General features: G+C 33.9%; 1 protein-coding gene across 1 annotated transcript; it reads right to left on the bottom strand.

The window, feature by feature from the left end:
• Positions 1-8,194: 8,194 nt before the first annotated feature.
• Positions 8,195-22,955, bottom strand: LOC131144726 (proteasome subunit beta type-5). Its single transcript, XM_058093565.1, has 8 exons — positions 22,718-22,955; positions 22,178-22,297; positions 21,953-22,082; positions 10,152-10,258; positions 9,629-9,763; positions 9,441-9,544; positions 8,561-8,661; positions 8,195-8,469 (listed from the first exon to the last, which is right to left on the bottom strand). The coding sequence occupies exons 1-8, from the start codon at positions 22,907-22,909 to the stop codon at positions 8,342-8,344; spliced, it is 1,017 nt and encodes a 338-aa protein (XP_057949548.1). The 5' UTR covers positions 22,910-22,955; the 3' UTR covers positions 8,195-8,341.
• Between the last annotated feature and the right edge of the window lie 227 nt (positions 22,956-23,182).

The raw sequence follows: 23,182 nt of genomic DNA, 5'->3' as shown, positions 1-23,182 counted from the left end.
TGTCTTAAATATATTAGTTTATAAAAGAAAGTCAAAATTCATTAATCATTACCCAAGTCAAATCTTTTGATAGGAGCAATTAACTCTAACCTAATAATGAAGGGAGAGATTCGCGCTGACACCTTAAATCTCCGGAGTGATCCACGCCCCCGCGTCATAATGATGGATCACCTCAAGAGTCAAACCTTGCTACTATAAAAAAGGATAACGCAAATAAGCATGGGTAACTCACTCTTAACCCAATCTTACTGTTGCATTTAACCTTTTCGAATTGTTCCCTTACTTAGGCATCAGAGTGATTCCTTGGAGTAAACCTCAGGTCTTCCAAATCTACTTTGTTTTTATCTTTTTCAGGTCATCGGAAGTTGGAGAGCAACGTCGTAGGTCATCACCATTTTTATCCCAGAACAGTTGGAGCTGTATGTGGGAGCCGTTTTTTAGAGGTGTTCATCTTACTTCAAACCTCTGATTCTCAAATAATGACAACAACCCACGGCTCAAGCTCCGGCCTTGCCTCTAGTAAAGAATCACCCTAATCCATTCACTCCAGACCTAGAGATCATTTGGGGGTCATCAGGGAGGAATTTCTCACCTTCCAAAGGAGAATGGAAGCCTCCCAGAAGAAGATGTAGGATATGTTTAACTTACTCTTGCAGCAAAAGAGTCAGGAAAAACATATCCCCCCCCCCCCCAACAATGGGTTAGCCCCAACTCACCTAAGAAAGCAGAGAGCCCGAAGGAGAGTAAGGAAAAACTAACCTCACTAAGAAGGTGGAGGACGCGAACAACGTACGAGTCAACGAGCAAAGATCGAATAAGTTAGAAGAGAGGATAAAAAAGATAGATCAAAAGAAGGTCGAACCAACCCCTCTTACGGGGAAACCTCTTTAAAATCCTCGGAGCCACCATTCACCAAAGTAGTGATGGAAGTCCCGCTACCCAGTAAGTTGAAAATGCAGTCTTTTAAAAGGTACGAGGGTTTAAATGACTCGGTTTATCATCTAGACACCTTCAAGGTGTTGATGCAATTGCAGGGCACCTGATGCCATCATGTGCCGGGAATTTGCAGTCACCCTTAAAGATAGTGCTAGGGATTGGTACCGAACCCCTGGCTCAATCGACTCCTTCTCTGAGATGGAACATCAGTTTACCAGTCATTTCATCAGTAGTCGAAGAATCGTCAAAACTTTGGCTCATCTGATGAACTTGGTCTAAAGAGAACAGGAGATGTTGAAAAAATTCATACACCGCTTCGTCACCACGACCCTGGAGATCCCCAACCTGGACATTGGAGTGGCGTTGGCAACCCTAACCACGACCCTTTAGTCGGGGAGTTTCCTGTACTCCTTAGGGAAGAAGCCACCAGCTGATATGGGAGAACTGATGGCCATAGCATAGAGGACTCCATGAGAAAATCAAGCGCAAGACAAACAAGATAAACAACTTGTGCTACTATACAAATTGGATCAACAGGGCAAAATTTTCACAAGAACATTGAAGAACATGAAGAATAAAGCAAAAACAAACATACCATGCCAAACACAAGCAGAATAAAGAAACAAAGATAAGGGCGGAAGGAGAGCGTACCTAGTAGAGGGAAGGGACCCATTAGTCGAGACAAGGAACAAATGAGCGAGCTCACATCCTTTATAGAGAAACCCACACGAATCCCCAAAAAAGTTAACATTTTGAGAAGGTGGGAACTCATTAACCTGTGTGTGCATCTCGAGGAAAAAAGATCAAATCCCTATACAGACGCTGACGTGACACCAATTCCAATGAATCTTGATTCTCCAAGAGCAGCTTGGCAAGAAATGCCACGAATAGTAGCTTGGCAAAAACAGTTAGGCAAGAAATGCCACGAAGAGTAGTTTGGCAGAAACAATTCGCAAAGAAATGCCATGACAAGAAACTTGGTAGAAACAGCTCGGTAAGAAAAGCCACGAAGAGTAGCTCGGCAGAAATAGCGACGCAAGAAATGTCACCAAGAAACAAGGGCAGCACAGCAAAGACAGCTCAATAGCTCGGTAAAATGTTAGCATCAGCTCGGAAAAATTAACTCAGTCGAATCCCCCCGTAGCATTGGCTCAGCAAAATGCTGCCCGGAATATGAATCAACTCGGCGGAGTAGAACGGGAATCCAACTGGCTCAAACTAGTCGAACTTAAAATTTAAAAAAAAAAAAAAAAAAAGACAAGACACCAACTCAAAATTTCAAGAACAAGTTTCGAAAATTCGAAATTAGGAGGGACAACTGATATGCCCTAAATATATCAGCTTTTAAAAGGAAGTCAAAGCCCAGCAATCATTACCCAAGTCAAATGTTCTGATAGGAGCAATTAGCTCTAACCTAATAATGAAGGGAGAGATCCACGTTGGCGTCTTAAACCTCCGGAGCAATCCATGCCCTCACGTCATAATGATGGATCACCCCAAGGGTCAAACCTCGCCACTATAAAGAAGGGTAACGCAAACAAGCATGGGTAACTCACTCTTAACCCAATCTTACTGTTGCATTCAATCTCTTCGAAACGTTTCCTTACTTAGGCATCAGAATAATCCCTTAGAGTACACCCCGGGTCGTCCAAACCTACTTCGTTTTCATTCTTTTCAAGTCATCAGAAGTTGGAGAGCAACGTCATAGGTCATCACCATTTTTATCCCGCAACATTATCAAACATCTCACACGATGGTATGGAAGAGTGCATTAATGCGCTATATACTATTGATTTTTAATATAAAAAATATATTTATTTTAAAGGAAATGTTAGGATTTCATGGATTGTATTCCGATAATCTTGTGAACAAACAGAGGATATATATATATATAAAAGATATTTTCATTATTAAATTTAGATAACTATTTTGTCATTTGGGTCAATTGTTTTTAACTTAAAAGCTTTAATCTCTAACTAATTAATTAAGAAATTAATTAATATGTTAGTAAATTTATTTCCCTACTTATTCTCACTTAGTATAATCCTCAATTCTCATTTATGCATTTTATAATTTTTTATGCTATAATATTTATTAATATAGTAAATGCTAGTTTAAAAGTAATTAATTTAGCATTAATGAATATTTAGAAATATACATTCCAAAAATTCAAAGAAAATGATTTTGATAAGTTTATTGTAGACCTTCCCTTATAGTATGCAATATAGTTAGAGAAAATCAAACAATGAGGTACATGATTTAGTGTGATTATTAAGGAAAAATTATAGAGGGGACCCCTTCCACGTGTTTGTGTGTCTTCCTTAATTATTCACTTAATGAAAATGAATCATTTTTTATATTAATGAATGTAAAACCAATTTGTCGCATATCTAATATTTATAATACAGACACACAGACATGTGAAGGAGGAGGTTTATTATATAATTTCTCATTATTAAAAGCATTCTGGGCTATTGTAATAAATTTATGTTTTTTTTTCACGTAATTGTATAAAAAAAATTTAATAGGTGATTAAAATTTAAAATTTTAATTCAAACTATCAAAAATTAATATTTGTAAGAAAACCTCTTATTTTACTTACAAAAGATTTTTGTGTGTCTTTTATCTATTTATTTATATTCGGTTTAAAATGAATTATTTTAATTCAAATTGAATTTTATGTATAGATACCCACAAGTCACCTTTATCATCAAACTATCCCCAATGTTCTATGTTTGATTTTGGAACTCATTTCGTTTTATTAGAGAATTTAGGTCACCTTCAAATCTTAGGACTAAGGGTTATAATAAAATTGTAATATGATGGTCACTTGGGCTATGCAATAAATTTTTTTCAGCCTATTGAATTTTCTAAATATCACATAACATCATTTGAATTTGTTACAACTATCGAAAAACTTTTTAAGATTATAAATTTGTGAACAAATTTAATCACTCGTCTTTTTAAGGAAAATTTTGACAATTGTTAATAATTGAAAGGGTCAATGTCATATTCAAAAAAAAAATGTCAAATGTTCTACTATTTATTCATCAACAATCAACATAGTAAAATTTAGGGTAAAATATATTGACCTCCTGTGAGGTTTGACAAAAAAACATAAACATCTTCTGAAGTTTCAAAAATCTCATTAACTTACTTTAAGATTTTAAAAATTATAAGAAACATCCCTTGAAATTTGTAAAAAAAAATGATGCAAACATCTACTTGTATTTTGTAGACGAGTCTTTTGAAGTGAAGTTTGCGTATTTTTGACAAATGTTAAGAGAGACTTTTGAAATTTTTGAAATTTTAAGGGGGATCTGTAAAATTTATAAAATCCCAGGAAAGGTCAATTTCTTAACTCAACATTTAAAGAGCATAAAAAAAAATATAGAATGAAAAACTTATTATTTCTCGTTATATAAACTAGACAAATATTGAGAAGAAAAAATCAATGAGCTACATTTTGACAAACATATTAGCGGAAGAGTTGTTATGTGTGTACATATAATGTGGAGGAAGAACCATGATTATATATATATATATATATATATATATATATATATATATATATATATATATATATATATATATTCTCTTAACCACATGCAGTTTAAGAACAATTGTGGCAATCAAATCATTATTTTTATAAGAAAATAAATTAAGCTTTTTAATCACTTCACTATTTTGATAATAAAAAAAAATTGTTATCAATTTTTATGCAGTAGTTATGCATTATAAGTTTTCAATGAAGCTGCTCATAATTCACTAATCTGAATAATTATTTAAATAAAATTTATCGTGATTACAATTATCATAATTTTTTTTTTTTTTTTAAACAGATGGGGTAGGTTCATCAACCCTAGTGCAAAAGGTAGCAATAGTTAAAAAGCTAAAACAAAGATCCTAAAGGGAGACACTAACAATAAAAGGGTTAAAAACACTCTTTTTTTCTTGAAATTTGATAAAAGGATGATAATTTTTTATGAGATTTAAAAATCTTCATGCGTCTCCCCTATAATTTTAAGAATTTTAAAATTCTCCTATGATTTACCAAAAAGATGCAAGCATCATAAGAATTAAATGTTGGGGTTATCCCACATCAGTTGTGGAAGAAATTAGTGGTCAGTTATTAAGTGTGAGGAAAAGTCTCACTCCATGAGCTAGCTTTTGGGGTTGGATAACCAAGTGTGTGACCGAGACCAATAAAGAGCATCTAGGCCTAAGATGGATCCGAATAAGGTGCATAAGGTGTCAGTGGTAAGGCTTACTTGAGCAATTGTTGGGGAATTGGGAAAAAGTGAGTAAATGATGGTGCTCATATATATGATTGGGTCCAAAATTCAATAGGTTTAAACTTTTAGATCAAGTTGGTGTTCACTCATGCATATCAAACCCACTCATGGGCTCCTTCGATACTAACATCAAATGTCAAGGAAAGTTTGTGAAATTTTGAAATTTCAAATAAGGCCCGGAAAAAGATAATCTTTTTTCACAAATTAAGGGAAGGTTAATGTGTTTTAGTCAAAATAGAATGGTAAAATGACATAATCAATCGTAAAATGTAGAAGTGAAAGCCCATTATTTAGATTAAAAGAACTATTAATTATTAATCCACTCCTAATCACAGCTTCAAGCTCACCCTAGCTTCATGTGCATCAAATCAAAGCAGTATAATTTGTAATTATTGGAAATTCACTGTTGAATTGGATGGGATGGGATGGGAGAGTTGGGTGGAGGAAGGAGAGAGATGAAGTATTAATTACTTGCAAATAGAGCCATCCCTTTCCCTTAACCAACACGAGTCTCTCTCTCTCTCTCTCTCTCTCTCTCTCTTATTGTTTTTTGGGTATCTCTTCATGATTTTTTAGTCCCAGAGTGTTACAAAAACGCACGCACTCTTGAATGCTGCAAATGGGTTTCTGGTCAGTTCTCCATTCTTTACTGCTTTGCAATTAGTCTCAACCACAGACAATTATTTTTTCAAATGGTTTAAGTGGATGTGTGAATGATGATTATTATTATTATTATTATTATTATTATTATTATTATTATGCATCTCTCTCTCTCTCTCTCCATCATGAAATTGTTCTTAGAAGCTAACAAACCATAGAGGTAGAGAGAGAGAGGAGAGAGAGGGCGAGAGAGATGGGTTCTTTCCAGCTTGGATTATATATATGTAAAGGTTTGGTCTCTTGACTTTTTGAGAGCAGTTGGGAGATGGGGGAGCCTCCCTGCTTCCATATTTATTTATTTATTATTTGCATTTTTGTGTGAAGGTAGCATCATGTTGTATCTTCTACTTCAATCCTTTATTATTATTTTTTAGTAAAAAATAATATGCATATTAAAAGCAAAATAATGTATTTCATTTTATAAACAAAGAAAATCAAGACTTCTAAAAGCTCAAATATAATTTCCACAAACTTCTTCACCAACTACACATCCATAGTTTGAGGGTACACTAAATTTTTAAATAATCCTAAACGCCTAACTAAACATGAACACTTAGACCTTGTTTTCCAAAACAGTTCTTACTTTTTATTTTTCATTTTCAAATCGCTAAAGAACTATAATATTATCACATTGCTTTTCATTTTTTAAATTTGTATAGAAAACTCATAAAAAATTTATTTTTTATTATTTTTAAATTTTTGCATCTAAATTTTTAAAAAAGTAATACTTTTTAACTATTTAAAATCTTCAAATAAAAAATAAAATAAAAATTAATTTTCTACTACTACATATACTCCTAGGATATGTTTGAATCAAAAATTTTACTTTAGCAAAAAAAAAAGAAAGGAAAATAAAAAATAACTCATTTTTCCTTATATTTTCCTTCTCTATTAACAACTACAGAAAATGAAAATTTATCTTAATATGACTAAAAATGAAAAATAATACATTAATGATATATAAAATCAAAAAAATTTGGGCAGAAGATATTTACTTTCTTTGAGGTTTGGCAAAAAAATAATGACATCTCTTAAAATTTCAAAAATTCTTTTGACTTTACTAGAAATTTGCTAAAAAGACAACCCCCCTCCCAAAAATATGTCTTTTTTAAATAAAATATAAAGAGAGGTTGTGTCTTTAACCTCAAGTGAGGTCTATGATATTTTTGAAACCTTAGGAAAGGTTCTTGAAATTTTTGAAATCTCAGGAAAGATCTTTATCATTTTGTCTGACTTTAGGGAAGGTTAGTGTCTTTTGTCCAAAATTTTTTCATTGATTCAATATAATTTTTATTTTCTTTCTTATTTTCCTTCACAACCAAACATAAAAATGTGTATTCCTTGATATTTTTTCTTTTTTTTTCCCTAATATTTGCCAAATTCTAAATAAAGTGTTAGTGCTTGTAAACACAAATTTGAAACCACAGATTTGGATGAAATCAATACGATTTTCTACTTTATTTTATTCAAAATCCCTTAAATTCGATCCAAGAATTAAAATATAAGCTCCCAAACATAGAGTCAGGATTCCAACTCACTTTCCAAAAATCCTGAGAGATAATAAAATCTCAACGCGTATGCTACATCATAGTCATACCAATGAGTGCCTCCCAACTTTCACCTTTAAACTTCAAGCTTTCCCAAAAACAGGCAAAATAACAAGGATAAAATCAAACGTAATGTCAAGGCTGCAGCTGCGTGGTCCATTGGTTTGTGAAATAAGATGGTGAGATGAGATCAGACTTCATGTCTCGGCCCGTTAATTTTGAGAAACAAATCACATACTGCTGAAAAGAATCACTGCATTTAACCTAAGGGAGGGACAAAATGCAATTCGTGTGAACCGAGAACTGAGCCTTTGTGACATTTGGAAAGCTATACTACTCGGGCAAAGATATAGAGGCCATGAGAATTCTTTTGCTTTGTAATGAAGGGTTGTGATGCCATTCACGTTTGTTGAATGAATCGAATTATGGGCACACAAAAGGCTAAATAAAGCCAATGTGCTCAACCCAAATGGATCCCATTTACTCCCAGCAAAAAATATATTTTCATAGAACATAATTAATTGAATTATTGCGAGACTAATCCAAGAATTGCCCTTAAACCAGCATCAAAATATCCTGAGGTGATGCAAAGAAAAAAGGAGAATAGGAAAGGATACATATCCAAGAACATCGCTCAATTTTAATCTCAAAGGGCTGACAAGAGAGAGGATAACAAAGAGCAGAAAAAACTTGAGCAAGCAGCATATACAAATTACGAGAGAGAGAGAGAGAGAGAGAGAGAGAGAGAGAGAGAGAGAGAGTCAATATGATCAATTCCGATTAATTTTTGACAGAATTCAACAATATTTCCAAATCACAGGCAACAAATTCTTAGTGTTATTTTGAACAAAGTTATGTTCCATCTCCTCTTTAAAGAGGAGCATCATCTGAAACTCAAATCAGTCAAGCCCCTGCTACTTCAACCATTTCCTGTTCCACTGTGTTTGGCACTACTGGGTAGTATTTGTAGTGGAGTTCTCCAACATCATCACCAGATAGCTTCTTCCATCCACTTGGTCCTACATGGTAAACTAATGAAAACACAAAGTTTAGACCCAGAAACACAAGCACGGAGGGAGAGAGAGAGAGAGAGAGAGAGAGAGAGAGAGAGAGAGAACATACCACTAGCAACTCCACCACTCGCTCCATCTCGAAATGTTGCATGGTAGATAGCTCGTCTTGCCAGTTCAGCAGCCTCTTCAACCGACATATCATACTGATACCTGGCAGAATTGACCCAGAACAGGGCAAGGGTGATGCACAAATGAAGGAAAATTGGAAGCAGGGTCCATGAAGTGCACGACACATGATAAGAAAAGGCAAACAATAGTACTACTCTTCTTGAAAAGTAACAGTCAATGAAGTTAATGAACTGCATGTGGCAACACCTACTTCTCTATCATCCCACATCAATATGAACATTATCTTCACAGTTTCAACATGGACATAGCCACATGGCCTACACCAGAACTATTTATTTCGACACTGCAAATTATGAAAACAGAACAAAATGTGTCTTTCTGATTGCAAATTAACTACACTTCAAGAGATCACATAACTGAGTGCATCCAGGTCCCAACAAATAAACAGAAGGCACTTTGATTATTTGACCAAGTGAAGATGTCTGTTAAAAATGTCCAAGAGGTGACACCAAAGAAAAAGAATTATGGGAGCAGCAGAAAAAACATTAAATGTAATTCACTAGAAATACAGTTGCCAAGAAACATTTGGGGCAATTCATTTTTTCTTTTTATTTTTAAGAAATGCAAAAAAACAAAATCTAAGAAAATTTTCATCAGCAGCCTAAATTTTTTATTAAAAACCGGAAAAAAAATAGTTCCAGAAGCAGCACGCGCAAAACCCTACTTCAGGCAGTATTCACTTTTACCAAAAGGGGAATTTCCAGCAAATCTTGGAAATGAATTTGCTAATAACAATGGGTCTAACATCTGTAGAAAAAAGATCACGTGACGTCAAATTTAGAGAGAAAAAGGACACGCACCCATTATCCAGCACACCATAAGCATATGGTGATCCAGATCCAACTGAGAATCGAGTTCCTTTTAGCCTCCCTCCTTCACTGTCTACATAATATAGTCCAGGACCCTGCAACTCACATAGAAGATGCGGCTTAGAAGAATCAGGCAGAAAAAAAAAATGAAATATATATATATATATAAATATTATTACTGTTTCATCCCAGCCAGCAATCATGGTCCCGACAGACAGACCCATTCCTCGGTAAGAATAAAGAATGTTAGCCAGTAGCTTGGAAGCCCCTGTGACTGAAATTCTTCTCTTGTTTGCCAGCTCATGTAGTCGGCACTGGCATATGTCAAACAGCAATCCATTAGATCCTCATACAAGAAAAAAATCCATAATAATGGACATCATATGTTCCCTAATGCTGAATTCAACTAAAGTCTATCGAACCAATATCGTCAATAAATAATAATTGCACAACGCTGCTCAACTGTATTTGGCTATTCTCCAAGGTTAAGGCACCTACACTGCATCTGGTTGGCCACTGATTTATTTCAGAAGCACACTAAATCCGCAGTTGCATAATTTTTGTTCAGCTAATTCAGACAGTGGGTAAGAAATTATAAACACACCTTATTTAGAATTCAGAACAATTTTTTTTTTTTTTGTTAATACTTCATTTGAAATGACAGAGGGGAATGAAAAAAAAAATTGAAAATAAATTATTTACCTTAATGCCCAGATTTCTGTGCCAAAATTGGCAGTCTGCAGCTCCGCCAGCCATCGTGCCCAGCATATAAGGATTGATTTCAATGATTTTCTTCACAGACTGTGATGCTTCAGAAAATAAGGAGAAAATGGTAAATAATCCTTGCTTTGTAATACAAACAAATAACCATTTCATGTATATAGTAATCATTTCATGTATGAATATGACAATAATCCATATAAAATTATAATTTTAAGGCCAAAATAGGTTAGCAACTGTTATTCAATGTCTAAATGTCACAGTATCTCACTGGTGCAACAGTTCAGAGCCTGAAACCATTGACAATAACCAACATTCTCTGATATCAAACTAGTATGTCGTGTCTATTTTGCATACTACATCACATTAAATAGAATAAGGTGATACCTGAGAAGGCATTGTATTATGAAATTGTGGTTGTAAATGACTCAGATATATTAACGTAGTTTGCAGATTATCTTTTAAAGGCTTGTACACGATACAAACAGACAGAAACATGCCAACAAATTTGAACAGGGCAAGCATTGAAAGAACCTGACGCAAGCGTTATCGAACCATTGACTATTGAGAGTATGAGACTGTTCAACTATTAACATAAATACTGTTCATCAGCTAAAATAAACAAGCAACAACAGCTCTGCCTATACAACTGTGAGTTTTGTTCCGACTCCCATAATGGTGTATGATGTATGGTCTCAGCTGTTATTTAAAACCATATTAGCAATGCATTAAAAACCAGACCAGAAACAGCTCAACCAATCTCCTTTCGAGTCCAGGCTAAATATTATTAATTAACTAGCAACTCAGCCAAAATCAGAATGAACTGGTAACCCAGATGAACCAGCATGAACGAGGGTCATAGTAACTCTTAGTAGGTGTTTTGCGATTCGGATTTGTAAGTCCTCATTTCTTCGTGTTCCTTGGTCAGGGTTCACACTGCATGTTCTCAAGATTTTGAGCCATTGAGGAGGTTATATTTGATTGCCCAAGCTGCATCTCTGATGCCAGTCCCCAATCTCCAGCAGTGTGCTCAGCCTCGCCATTCACATGCTCGTGCCCCAAGTACTATCTCTCTCTCTCTCTCTCCACATAAAGTGCCGTTAAGGAGGAAGCCATTTAAGTGCTGGAGGTGGCAGTAGGGCTGCTGCCTACTACTATTCGACTTGCTGGGGTTGGATCTCTTCTTTCTTTTCTTGAGTCTTCTTCTTATAAAATTGCAAGAAAGGAGCTGGGATCCAGAGATTAGGTGAGAATTGTGAGACTGCACAAATTGCATACCTCGGTTTCATTAATTATTTGATCACACAAACCCAGGAACCAGTTGGATTGTCAATTCGCTGTCCAGTCTGGCTTTCAAAATATTGCTTATTGCATATTGGGATCTTAGGGGTTAGCAAGATCAGGGTGCAAGATCAGAACAAGAATTGTAAAATCCTATGAACCTACAAAAACAAAATTTAAAAAAAAAAAATGTATTTACATGTTAAATTTCAATGACGTATCACGTAGGGGACCAAGGTTATTAAAATGGGGATCCTATGCATGATAGCTATGACGGCAAGTAGAGTCCTATCACAAGATCGGATCAAGGATCCTAGAATTATTCTACCTATACAAATAAATACGAAAATTGCATTTGTATGTTATTTTCCATAAATTTCTATATATAAACATGCAAAATTGGCTAATAAGTGTGGAAGACTCAAAAAATCACAAGGAGCACCTAGGGTAGAGCCCTCGTATGACACGCAAAAAAAAACAGAAAAAAATGAAGTTTTCAAATTATTGCATTCCTAACTTACTCAAACAAGCTTATACTGATAAGAAAAAATGCTTATTTAATTAAAATAAAAAACAGGAAAATATTTTTTTTTAATAAAGCAGTCAACAAACAACTATATGACATGAAACAGTCAAACAGCCAAATTATACTTAAATTTTTTTAAAAAAGAGCTAAACTATCGGACTAGCTTCTATCATTAATTTCAGAATCCAAGCCACTAATTGTCTAATTAGAATCACTAAGAGATCATCAATGACTTCATCAAGCCCATCATTAAATCATCAGCATCATTATCATTATTATTGTCAAATGCATTAAAGGGATTATCTATCTTCATTCTTAGGGATTGTTTGGAACCACTTATGCAAAAGTGTTCTTTTAAAAAAAGTGTTGAATTTAAGGAATGCTAATAATAAGTGTTGAACTGAAAAAGTACTTAAAAGTTATAAGTAATGTTTGGTTGTGTTTAAAATAAGAGGTATTTGGATATTTACTTTAATTATCGAGTACTATATTATTATTTTTAAACATATTTTAAATTAAAAATATTAATACTTTTAATTAATAGTTTCATTATTAATTATTTTAATTATCTATAATTAAAAGTTAAATATTTTCTATTAAAAAATAACATAGGATTATATTTTTTAATAAATAATAATCTTGTTACTAATGCATATCTATAACATATTACTATCATATTAAATTATGATTAAAATAATACTATCAATTAAATTTGAAATTTTAATTTATTTATTGATAATTTAAATTAGTAAATAGTTCTTGTTCAATCCAAAATTGAATTATAATAACTAATATGTGTTTTTTCATATATTTTAAATAAAAATATTAATATTTTTATAATTAAAATTTAAAATTATAATTATATTAATTTTATAATTAAAATTAGAATATTTTCTATTAACTAAAGTAATATAGTATTATTTATTAATTAACAATAATCTTGATATTAATATATATTTACAACATATGATTATCACATTAATTTATGTTAAAAATAGTATTAATAACTAAATTAAAATTTTTAGTTTATTTAATGTAAATTTGAATTTATAGTTGATTCTTTTTAGTCATTTCAGAATTTAATTATATTTTATTAATAATTAATAGGTTATAATGCATAATAAAATAACATATGATTAATTTTTAATTAACAATTTAAATAATAATTATGCTAACTGTTTTTTATCAATATTTAAAAATAATTAACAATTTAATTAATAATTATGTTAACTTTAAATTTTAATTAATATTTAAATATTTTTATTAAGCAAAAATAATATTAAATCATTTTTTATTAACAATAATCATGATCTTAATTTATGTTCATAACATATGATTATCATTTTAATTTATATTAAAATAATGATATTAATTAAATTAGTATTTTTTTTTAATATTAATTTAAATTAATAGATTGTTCTTCTACTTCATTTCATAATTGAGTTATGTTTCATTAATAATTAATATATTATAATACATAATAAAATAATACATGATTATCTTCTAATGCATTTTTTAAATAATAAAATAGCTAATAAATTTTCTTATGTTTACAAAATTGACCTGCCTATGAACAGTGCCACTTACAAGTGGCCAAAAAGCTATCTAGGTTGCTTTTCAAAATTCACTTAAATAGCTCTTAAAAAAGTGGTTCGGGAAAAGCACTTTTATTAAAGTGCTCCCAAATGGGGGCTTAATGTTCAAAGTTAGCACTTAATAACGAACCCAAAAAAAAATCACAATTTCATGTATAAGGTATACCGGGCAAAAATTACGAAGCCTGTAAGACAAGTAATTTGGTAAAGATCATAAAAACATAAACGCATGTAGGATCTTACAATGTACAATAATCCCACTGATCCTACAGTGATCCTACTGCCATCCTACCAAGTTGCAATTCTATGTAGGATTAGGATCAGATTGCAGTTTTAACAATAATGTGTGGAACTTGGTTAGTAAAGTGTTCAAAACTTAAAAAACTCACATCTTAAGCAACTTAAATGAAAAGAGTTTTCGAACAACTTAAATGATAATGAAGGAAACAAGGTTCATATTATTGCATTTTCCTAACTCAAACAATTTATAATGAAAAAAGAATAATTTTTTAAAAAAATAATCTCAACACAAATCAATCAAAAAACAATTATTATTACATCTAAAATTAAAAAGATGTTTTAACAAATAACAGAAGTCAAACTATCAAGCTGTCAATTCAAAATTAATGTATTAATGTAATAATGCAAGTTAAAATTGGCTTCACCAATATCATTGAGAGCAACATCAATGTCTACGTGTCAAGCCCATCATTAAATTCATCACCACCGTCATTATCAAATGCAATAGTGTAATAATTTTATCAACCTGAACGTTCGGGAGTTCCTAATTGGATCACTTACAAGGTTGTCTCTTCATGTACAAACAGTATAGGATAAACACTAAGCCCATGGTTCAAGAAATTTAGAAAATGGTAAAGAATATAAATTTATTGTAGGATCCTACAAACTCTTGCCTTTTGGGAAGATACCAGCAGATAACGTCACCAGTTGGATGCTAGGGAGCCCTCAGGAGTCAGGTTACTTTGACTCAGGCAAGGCTTCTTTGTCCTCTTAGCTTCTTTATTCCTTGTATATTTTTAGGGTGCCTATGCAGATTGCTCATAAGTTGAAAAAACTGAACAAGAAAATTTTAATAGCCCCGGATGTGCAGCAGTGAAGACGGATCATTTGTTTACTTGGGCTAAGGTTTGTAGCCTAAGGTTTGGGAGGTATGGGTTTGGGACACTTAGCATGTAGCAATATTGCCTAAGTGGAAAATTGGTTATGGGGCTTTCTTTTAGAGCCCAAGTCCCTTCAGCAAACGGTGATCCACTATGAAAATAGGATCCAGCATAATGCTTGGGATGCTAAGGCAGATATTAATGCCACTCATGTCAATCTTGGGAAATTTATTTCTAACATTCCCCATCTCTTTTTCCCTTCAGTGAGTTTTTGCATTGCCAATGGGAAAAGTTCGTTTTGGGCAGGGCATAGGCTTTTGTTTATTGTCGTCTCTACACTTCTCAAGCAGTCCTAATGCATTCCAGTTTTCTAAGAAGGATACTATCTCTTGGAATATTTACATCATAAGGAGTTTGAATAAGGAGAAAACAACAGAATTAATTGTGCTATATCTGGTACGCAGAAAATAGAATTGAATGGAATGGAGAATGAAATGGAGTTCAAGTAGGAACATAGAGACCATTCACATTAGAATGACTAGAATGGAATGGGCATTCCCATTCTCATTTGCATTCCCAAATTTATAATAAATAATACTGATAACAGAATAAAATGCTCTTATTTTTTAATAACTAACTTGAAATATATAAATCTAACAAATTTAGAAAAGGTTTTAACTCAAACAGCCTTTATTAATTATTTTCTTAAATTTAATATGAACAAATAATCAACTAAATTTTGGCCAACACGATGTGAAATGATGTAAATCCATGTTTGGTCGGTGATACACTGCTGTAGGGCTAGCATCACCATCCAATCAAGCACCAATTTCTAATGCAAGCTCAATCTCACACACAGGGTAATGCTCAAGCTCAACCTTAAGCTCAAGCCTTGGTTCATCCAACAATGTTCTTGGAGGGCATTCACAAAGAAAATTTCTAAAAACAAAAACACCACCATCACAAGCTATAAATTGTTTTTATAATCTTCCATCCATTTGGTTAACCCCAGGGGAAAAAATAAACTACCATCAAGAAATTATCAATAACAAGAGAAGATCTGTATCACCTTAAAAATGTCCATACCTAACAAGGGAACCTCTCTATCTCTCTCTCTCTCCCCCCCTATACACACACACGCACACACACACAAAGGATCTATATCTAAGATCAGGATATCGGATCCACAACTCACTCCAAATTTTTCATTTTTGTTTGATTTTTGGAATGTCGTTGATCTTGTCTGCATCTAGATTCTAAATCATAGTTATAAAATCTTAAGATTTGCGAATCATATGAGTACGATTCATACAATTCTATCAATTCCACACAAAAACGACTAAAATCTTACTAGTGAATCCAAAAGTAGTCAAATTATTTCAATTTTATTTTTTTTTCCCTTTTCAATTTGAGGAAGAATATGCATGAAATATGATTTTTTTTTTAATTATTTATAAACACCAAAAATTCAGTTTTTTAATATTTTTTTTCTTGATTCCTTCCCTTTAATAGCAGAAAAAAATATTTTTTAAAAGAAATTTTCTTGACTACATTTGCTTTTTATTGTTTAGGGAAAGCATAGACATGAAATACGATTTTTTTAAATTGCCAAAATTTAAATGCATTTTACTATTTTGCTCCTGGTTCGTGTATATATGCATGTTGTTTGAGATTTTATTTTGGAAATTTGTACCAATTCTGTTTTCGACTATCGATTCCCAAAAATGGAATTTCAATTCATAATTTGAATCTTGATTTGACAACTATGATCTTAACAATCTTCGCACAGCTCTAACGACCAGATTTTCCCGCAAGATCTCCTTGCGATTTGTTGTCTTGTCATAACTGCAATCACACCAATCAGAGTACAAGAATGCCCTGCATAGAACAATTCAACATACCCGCAATGGAACCCAGTCAACCCAACCTTCCTCAGGAGTCCAGAGCACTTGATTCACCTCCCACAGCCCAAAATCAATCCAGAGAAAGATCATGGCTGGTCTCCGCCCATGCATTGGAAGCAGTATCAAGCCATTACAGTACCAGGCTGTTGAATGACTAAAACGGATTTCTAAGTCCTTATTTTTGCATTTCTCCCTCAATTTTCCCTTTATTTAAGCTTAGAAACTCAATTTTAAGTTGGTTTATTTAGTTAGTGAATTTTTTATTTTAAAAAAAAAATCATTTTTGGGTTTATTTTCCTTGACATTTATCATGCATTTTTTAATAACTACCATTCAAATAAATCCAACTTATTCTCTCTTTAATTACATATGTTTGTACTCTTAAGCTCTTTCAACTTTTTTTCCTTTTTTTTTCTTACACCTAGTAGGAGATTAAAATACGTTCTATTGTATGCAATTTTGTTCTTGTTTAACATATGAACATTCTATATTTTATTTTTAGGATAATAAAAAATTCAATTACAGACCAAAAGAGGGCATTACAAATTTAATATTTCTACATGTTTATGATTTCTTAGTTCGAATTTCACTTATAATAAATAAAGTAGTGAAAAGTAGCAAATGCATGCTTCTGCTCACCAATAACAACTAAAGCAACCAAGACGACATCCAATACTTGTAGGTAGTATATGTTATATTTAAATTGATTAAAACTCACTAAAAATCATTTAAAGCATTAGTATGTAGGATTTTGGGATCAAAACATGTGAATCTATATGGCTTTAAGAAGTTTGATGATGCGAAAAATGAATTCACAGACATGGTGTCCGTTACCCGTTACGTAACAACAATGACAGTTACACTGCAACTGTAACGCCAACTGTTACCATTAGTTATTTAAAACCACAGGTGAGAGAGGTAGTAGATGAACTAGATCCTGCTCCTCCAAATGCAAAAGCCTCGTGAGTCACTATGAGCTAGGGTGAGGGAGGCAAGAGATTCAAAGACAGACGATGAGAGATTAGGTAGGGCATTCCCCGCAATTCAAATTTGATTCCCGTTTTGGGTGAGAATAAACAATTTTGTTCCACCATATTTGGATGGAATGCCCATTCTCACTTTTAGTGAGAATAAGCATTCCAAGGGGATGAATATTCCCACTTTTAAAAGCACACCCAAACATAAGAATGGAATTAAAATTTTGGAATGATCATTACATTCCATTTTCACATACCAAACAAGGCCTTGGGTGCTTGATTCTTTTCATGTCTCCCAAACAAGATAGAAGAGTCTGAACTTTGAATGCCTTGAAAGACTTTTCATGTCAATGTTTCTTTGATCATCTTACACATTTTTTCAACCACTTGGGTTTGTTGCTCAGGGGGAGTCAAGCTTAGTGTGTCGGCCAAGAAGTCACTATATGGTTTAAAAAAGTTTCCGACGGCATGGCTTCGTCGCTTCAACACTGTAGTACTATAGTTTGGCCTTCAATGGTATGCAACAGATCATTCTGTATTTTATCACCATACTCCATCTGGAAGGATTCTACTTATTGTCTACGTGGATGATATTGTAATTACTAGTGATGATGATCAACTTATTCAAAATCTAAAGCATTTCCTACAGACTAAGTCTCAAACAAAGGATGTGGGACCATTAAAGTACTTCTTAGGTATAGAAGTATTAAGATCTCGTATCGAACCGTCTTGTCACAGAAGAAGTATGTTCTTAATCTTTTAGATGAGACTGTTGGGATCCAAATTTGTTGATACACCCATGGACCCCAATAGTAAGTTACTGCCAGATATAGGTGATTTATTTCTTAACCCAGGACGGTACTGAAGACTTATTGGAAAGTTGAATTATCTTATAATCACTCAACCAGATATATCTTTCGCAACAAGTGTTGTGAGTCAGTTTCTTGATTCCTTGAGAACAAGTCACTAGGATGCAATAATTCACATTTTGAGATATCTCAAAGGTGCACTAGGGAGAAGTTTCTTTGAAACTAGCATATTGGAAGATCAATCGTCCAAAATAACCATGAGCAGCCACGATTCATATTGCCTTCAACCCAATATTCCATGAGCGAACAAAGCACATCGAAGTTGGTTGCCATTTTATTATGGAGAAACGTGTACAGAAGCTCATTACAACCACTTATGTGAGTCTAAGTTTCAGCTTGCTAATTTATTCACTAGAGCCTTGGTAGGTGTTCTAGTGAAATTCATTTGTAACAAGCTAGGAGCATATGATATATATGCTCCAGCTTGAGGGGGAGTGTTAGTGGTTATTTAGTCATTTTATGTGTGCAAGTTAATAAGAGTATCATGGTCATTGGTATTGTACTTGACATATATTTTAAATAGAGGGAGACACCTACCATTGAGGTTAGATCTTCCATTTTACCCAATTATTCAACAATATCCTTAAACTTTGATGCATTTTGGTAGGGTTTGAGGCTCTCTCGGGCTTGAAAGTGAACCTTGGAAAAAGCGAGCTCATTCCAATTGGTGATGGCATAGGGGAACTTTCCTTCCTCGTTTTTTGGGTTGTAATATGGAATCCTTTCCCATTAGTTACCTCAGCCTCCTTCTTGGAGCCAAATTCAAAGAAAAAGGAGTCTAGGACCCCATTATTGAGAAGTTCGAAAGAAGATTAGCAGGATGGAAAAGGAAATTATTGTCTAAAGTGGCAAATGCACTCTTATCAAGGGCACTTTGACAAACCTTCCCATATACTACATGTCCCTCTTTCCCTTGCTAGCTTCAATTGCTAGGGGACTAGAGGGGATTCAAAGGAAATTTCTTTAGAAGCTTGGGGGAGGAGTTCAAATTTCACCTCGTTAAATGGGGAGTGGTCAAACAATCTTTTTGTTTGGTAAGTTAGGGTTTAAATCCTTCCACACATTCAACAAAGCCCTTCTCAAGAAATGGTTGTAGAAGTTCATAAAGGAGAATGATCAGCTTTGGTGGGGAATCATCATTTCTAAATATGGGCTTGAGCATAATGAATGGATCACCCCAAATTAGTCGTAGCAGAGGACCCTATCGAGTGGGGGTTTGGAAATTCATCAAGAAAAAGCTAGGATGTCTTCTTCCCGTATGTTAGATATCATGCCGGAAACGAGGACAATGTTTGCTTTTGGCATTATGTCTGGCACAACAACAGGATCTTAGAGCTGCATTTCCTTCCATCTACAGTTTGTCTTGTGACAAGAATGCCATCATCAATCATCATCTTCAAATCTCATATCAGGAAATCCGCTAGTATATTCCCTTTACTAGAAATGCGGTAGATAGGGAACTAATGCTCTCTCTGACTTTTACAGCAATCTCTAAAATTTCTTGTACCAAAACATCCCAAACAAACCAAAAAGGCTTTGGATGGTAATGGTGTCTTCAACTCTTTGCTGTCATATTTTTCTACAAGAAGCTTTCTCTAATGGGAACAAATTGCAACAACCTCCCCTAGATCATATTTGGAAGATAGAAGCCCCTTCAAAAGGTTGCCTTTTTTGCCTCAGAGGCAACACATGAAAAATTTACCCTAGACAACTTGCAAAAAAAGGGGGTTGACAGTTACCAATAGGAGTTTACTTTGTATGGCTGATGCAAAATCAGTCAACCACATCCTTCTTCACTATCCCTGGACACAAAAACTTTGGAACATGGCTCTATCCCTATCCAGACGCTAGCAGTGACTGCCAATTCTGTGGGAGGGGAGCTTTGGGCTTGGAAAGGCATTAAATCCACCAAGGAGAAGAGAAAGGCCTTGAAACTCAATCCTCTTGCAATCTTTTGGTGTGCTTGGAAATAAAGGAACAGGAGAACCTTCAAAGATTCAATTACTTCACTTCAGATTAGCAAAGATTAGTGGGTTGCTGATGTTGGCACAGTGGGCAAATTGTGAATGATCATAATGTAATTCTTGATTTGTGTGACACCCTCCAAGGTGGTTGACTACTTGTATCGTAGGTTGGCATCCCCTTGATGCCCAGCTAAAAATAGTTTTTTTATCGATTAAAAAAACTTTTTACACATTGTTCAAATGGGATTCAATTCCCTCAATATTCTTTAATTTGAAGACTCCTTGGACTTTGCCTAGTCTGCTATTCTTAATAGGATAAATAAATTTGCTTCATAATAGAAGACCCTATAAAGTTGTCTCTTGATATGAGCCACTTGCTATAAAAATAGATGAGTCAAATGCATATTTGTTTTTGCATAGTTCCTTCTCCTAGCTGAAATGTTTGGAGCAAACTTTTTGGTATTCAAAGGCTGGACCATTTAGAATTTTAGATGTACCCTTGTTCTTTAGAAAGTTTTTTCTTCTTCAAAAGTTCCAAGGGTTTTGAGATTGGAAGGAAGGAAAGATTGTTGGGCAAGAGCAAATTTGCTTCGATGTTGCGTGGCAAGAGCCAAACTCAAGAATCTTCAATGCGAGGATTATATCAGTTGATTTAGTTCAAAGTGGAACTCTATTTCTAGCTTCACCTTGGTGCTTCTTTTTTTTCTGGCTTCTCTACGCTTGTTTATAGGAGTGTGGATATACAAAGGGATTGGAGGGTTTTGACACATTTTCAGTACTCTTAGTTTCAGCTTTGTTACATTGCTAGTGCTCTTAGTTTCTTTCTATTGTTTTGTGTATTCTAGGAGGATGGCATGCCCTCCAATTCTTGTGTTCTTCTCTCTCCCTCAATAACTTCTTTAACCAAAAAAATACAGAATGTTGGAGTTGAAGCAAAGCCCATGCCAGCTGAGGCTATTTCAAGATTACTCAATTGCTGAAATACCAGCAGAGTGTATTGTGGATTGTGGGACGATGCCATGCCCTCCAATTCTTGTATTCTTCTCTCTCCCTCAATAACTTCTTTTATCCAAAAAATACAGAATGTTGGAGTTGAAGCAAAGCCCATGCCAGCTGAGGCTATTTCAACATTGCTTGATTGCTGAAATGATCCAGAAACCACTGAAATGGGATGAAAACAGATCCACAGCAACCCATAGTACAAAAATAAAACAAAAATAATAATAATAATACAAACACACAAAATAACATTGAACATCAAACTGCAAATCATTAATCAAAGAACACAAACACTATCTAAATTCAGTACATCATTGTGTTTCATTTTAGGAGAGAGTTGGCTAGACTATCACAAGATAAGTAGTATTTTCAGTCACTCATTCTCAGACAAGGTTAAACTTTTTTCCAAGGATGAAGCAAAGCATAAACAACCCAAATTATAGAGGTATATCATTCAAAAAATCTGAAACCGATGAAGCAAAGCATAAACAATCCAAATTATAGAGGTATATCATTCCAAACATGTGAAAACATAACAAAAACATACAGATGTATCCTCCCATGCTAGCACGAGAGTCAGCAGCAACCATGACACCCTCCTTGAAAATGAAAGCAAGTGTAGTTGTCCCTTTTGCCGGCTTCACCATTTGCACAGCTTCCTTCTGAAATGTATCAAACTAAAACAAAAGGCCAAAAGCATACGACTCAATACATATTCTCAAAGGAATGTGAATACTGCATTCTTAAAAAAACTATTGCATCAAGAACTCACGTCAGTAGCATTAGGAACCTCAAACGATGGGGCTGTCGATAACCCATCATTAAACTCGTTACCCACGCCAAAAAGTGGAGCAGTTGATTCCAGACCGCTAGTGTCAAGCTTCATTACAACCTATAGTCAAAATCAAACTCTTAACGATATGCGGATTCAAGCTTCAGAAAAAAAAAAAGATTACATCCATATGCATAATTATACACGAGGAATTTCCTCCATTACTTTCCAGCCGCATTCAATTTTCCAAAAGATCGAATTGATTCTCTCTCTCTCTCTCTCTCTGAATCAAGAGATACTGAACAAAATTTTAAGCCATTCTAGACACAAGTAGAGTTATTGCTAGGCTAAAGCTATCGAGAAAAAATCGGGAATTAGTAATTACAGGTAATCGAACTGAATCCACGAATGATAACAAACGATTTGATTTGGCGAGGTCTCGTATAAACCCTAAAAATACTGTGGGTAGATTGAAATCCGCGGTCTGCCTTCGAAAACTGTTAAACGAAATAAGAAATGACCTAGGGTTTGCAGCAATACCTTTCGATCAGAGAGAAAGAAACACTTCGCAGGCAGCAAATGATATGTGCAAACGCCAATCAGCGAAGAAACGCAATACCGCAGAGCAGCAGGAGTGACAGAGGAGGGGGAGTTTCTTGTTCTGCGGGCAACAAAGGGCACGGGGCTGTGACGCAAGGGCTTATCACCCGCAAGTCTATAAAGCCACGTCATCAGTCATAAATGCCACCAACTTTCTTACAAGTGAAACTACTTATGCAAGAATCCTAGTTTCATATGAAAATAAATAAATTCCACAAATGCTTATTGTCAATTAGAGAATGGAAAATTTCTTAAAATAAATTTTTCTTTTTTTTGAATGATTGTGTTTGAAGAATTTTGGACATTCGACTAATCCGTCAAAATAATGAGTCTATCTCTCTTTCCTTTTCCTCTTAAATATCAAAGTATTATTTTAAATGAAAAATAATAGTCTCTAAAACTCAA

The sequence above is a fragment of the Malania oleifera genome, chromosome 12, assembly GCF_029873635.1.
Source record: "Malania oleifera isolate guangnan ecotype guangnan chromosome 12, ASM2987363v1, whole genome shotgun sequence".
Classification (NCBI taxonomy): Eukaryota; Viridiplantae; Streptophyta; class Magnoliopsida; order Santalales; family Ximeniaceae; genus Malania; species Malania oleifera.
The sequence above is the reverse complement of the archived record's forward strand: the minus strand, read 5'-3'. Positions and strand labels throughout refer to the sequence as shown.

What these genes read in the sequence shown, in the direction of transcription:
- LOC131144726 (XM_058093565.1), bottom strand. Translation starts at nt 22,909, where the DNA reads ATGACGTGGCTTTATAGACTTGCGGGTGATAAGCCCTTGCGTCACAGC. An exon ending in TCTTTCTCTCTGATCGAAAG is followed by an intron (nt 22,298 to 22,717) that starts GTATTGCTGCAA and finishes TTTTGACTATAG; the next exon opens with GTTGTAATGAAGCTTGACAC. An exon ending in TAGCATGGGAGGATACATCT is followed by an intron (nt 10,259 to 21,952) that starts GTATGTTTTTGT and finishes TATTTTCTGAAG; the next exon opens with CATCACAGTCTGTGAAGAAA.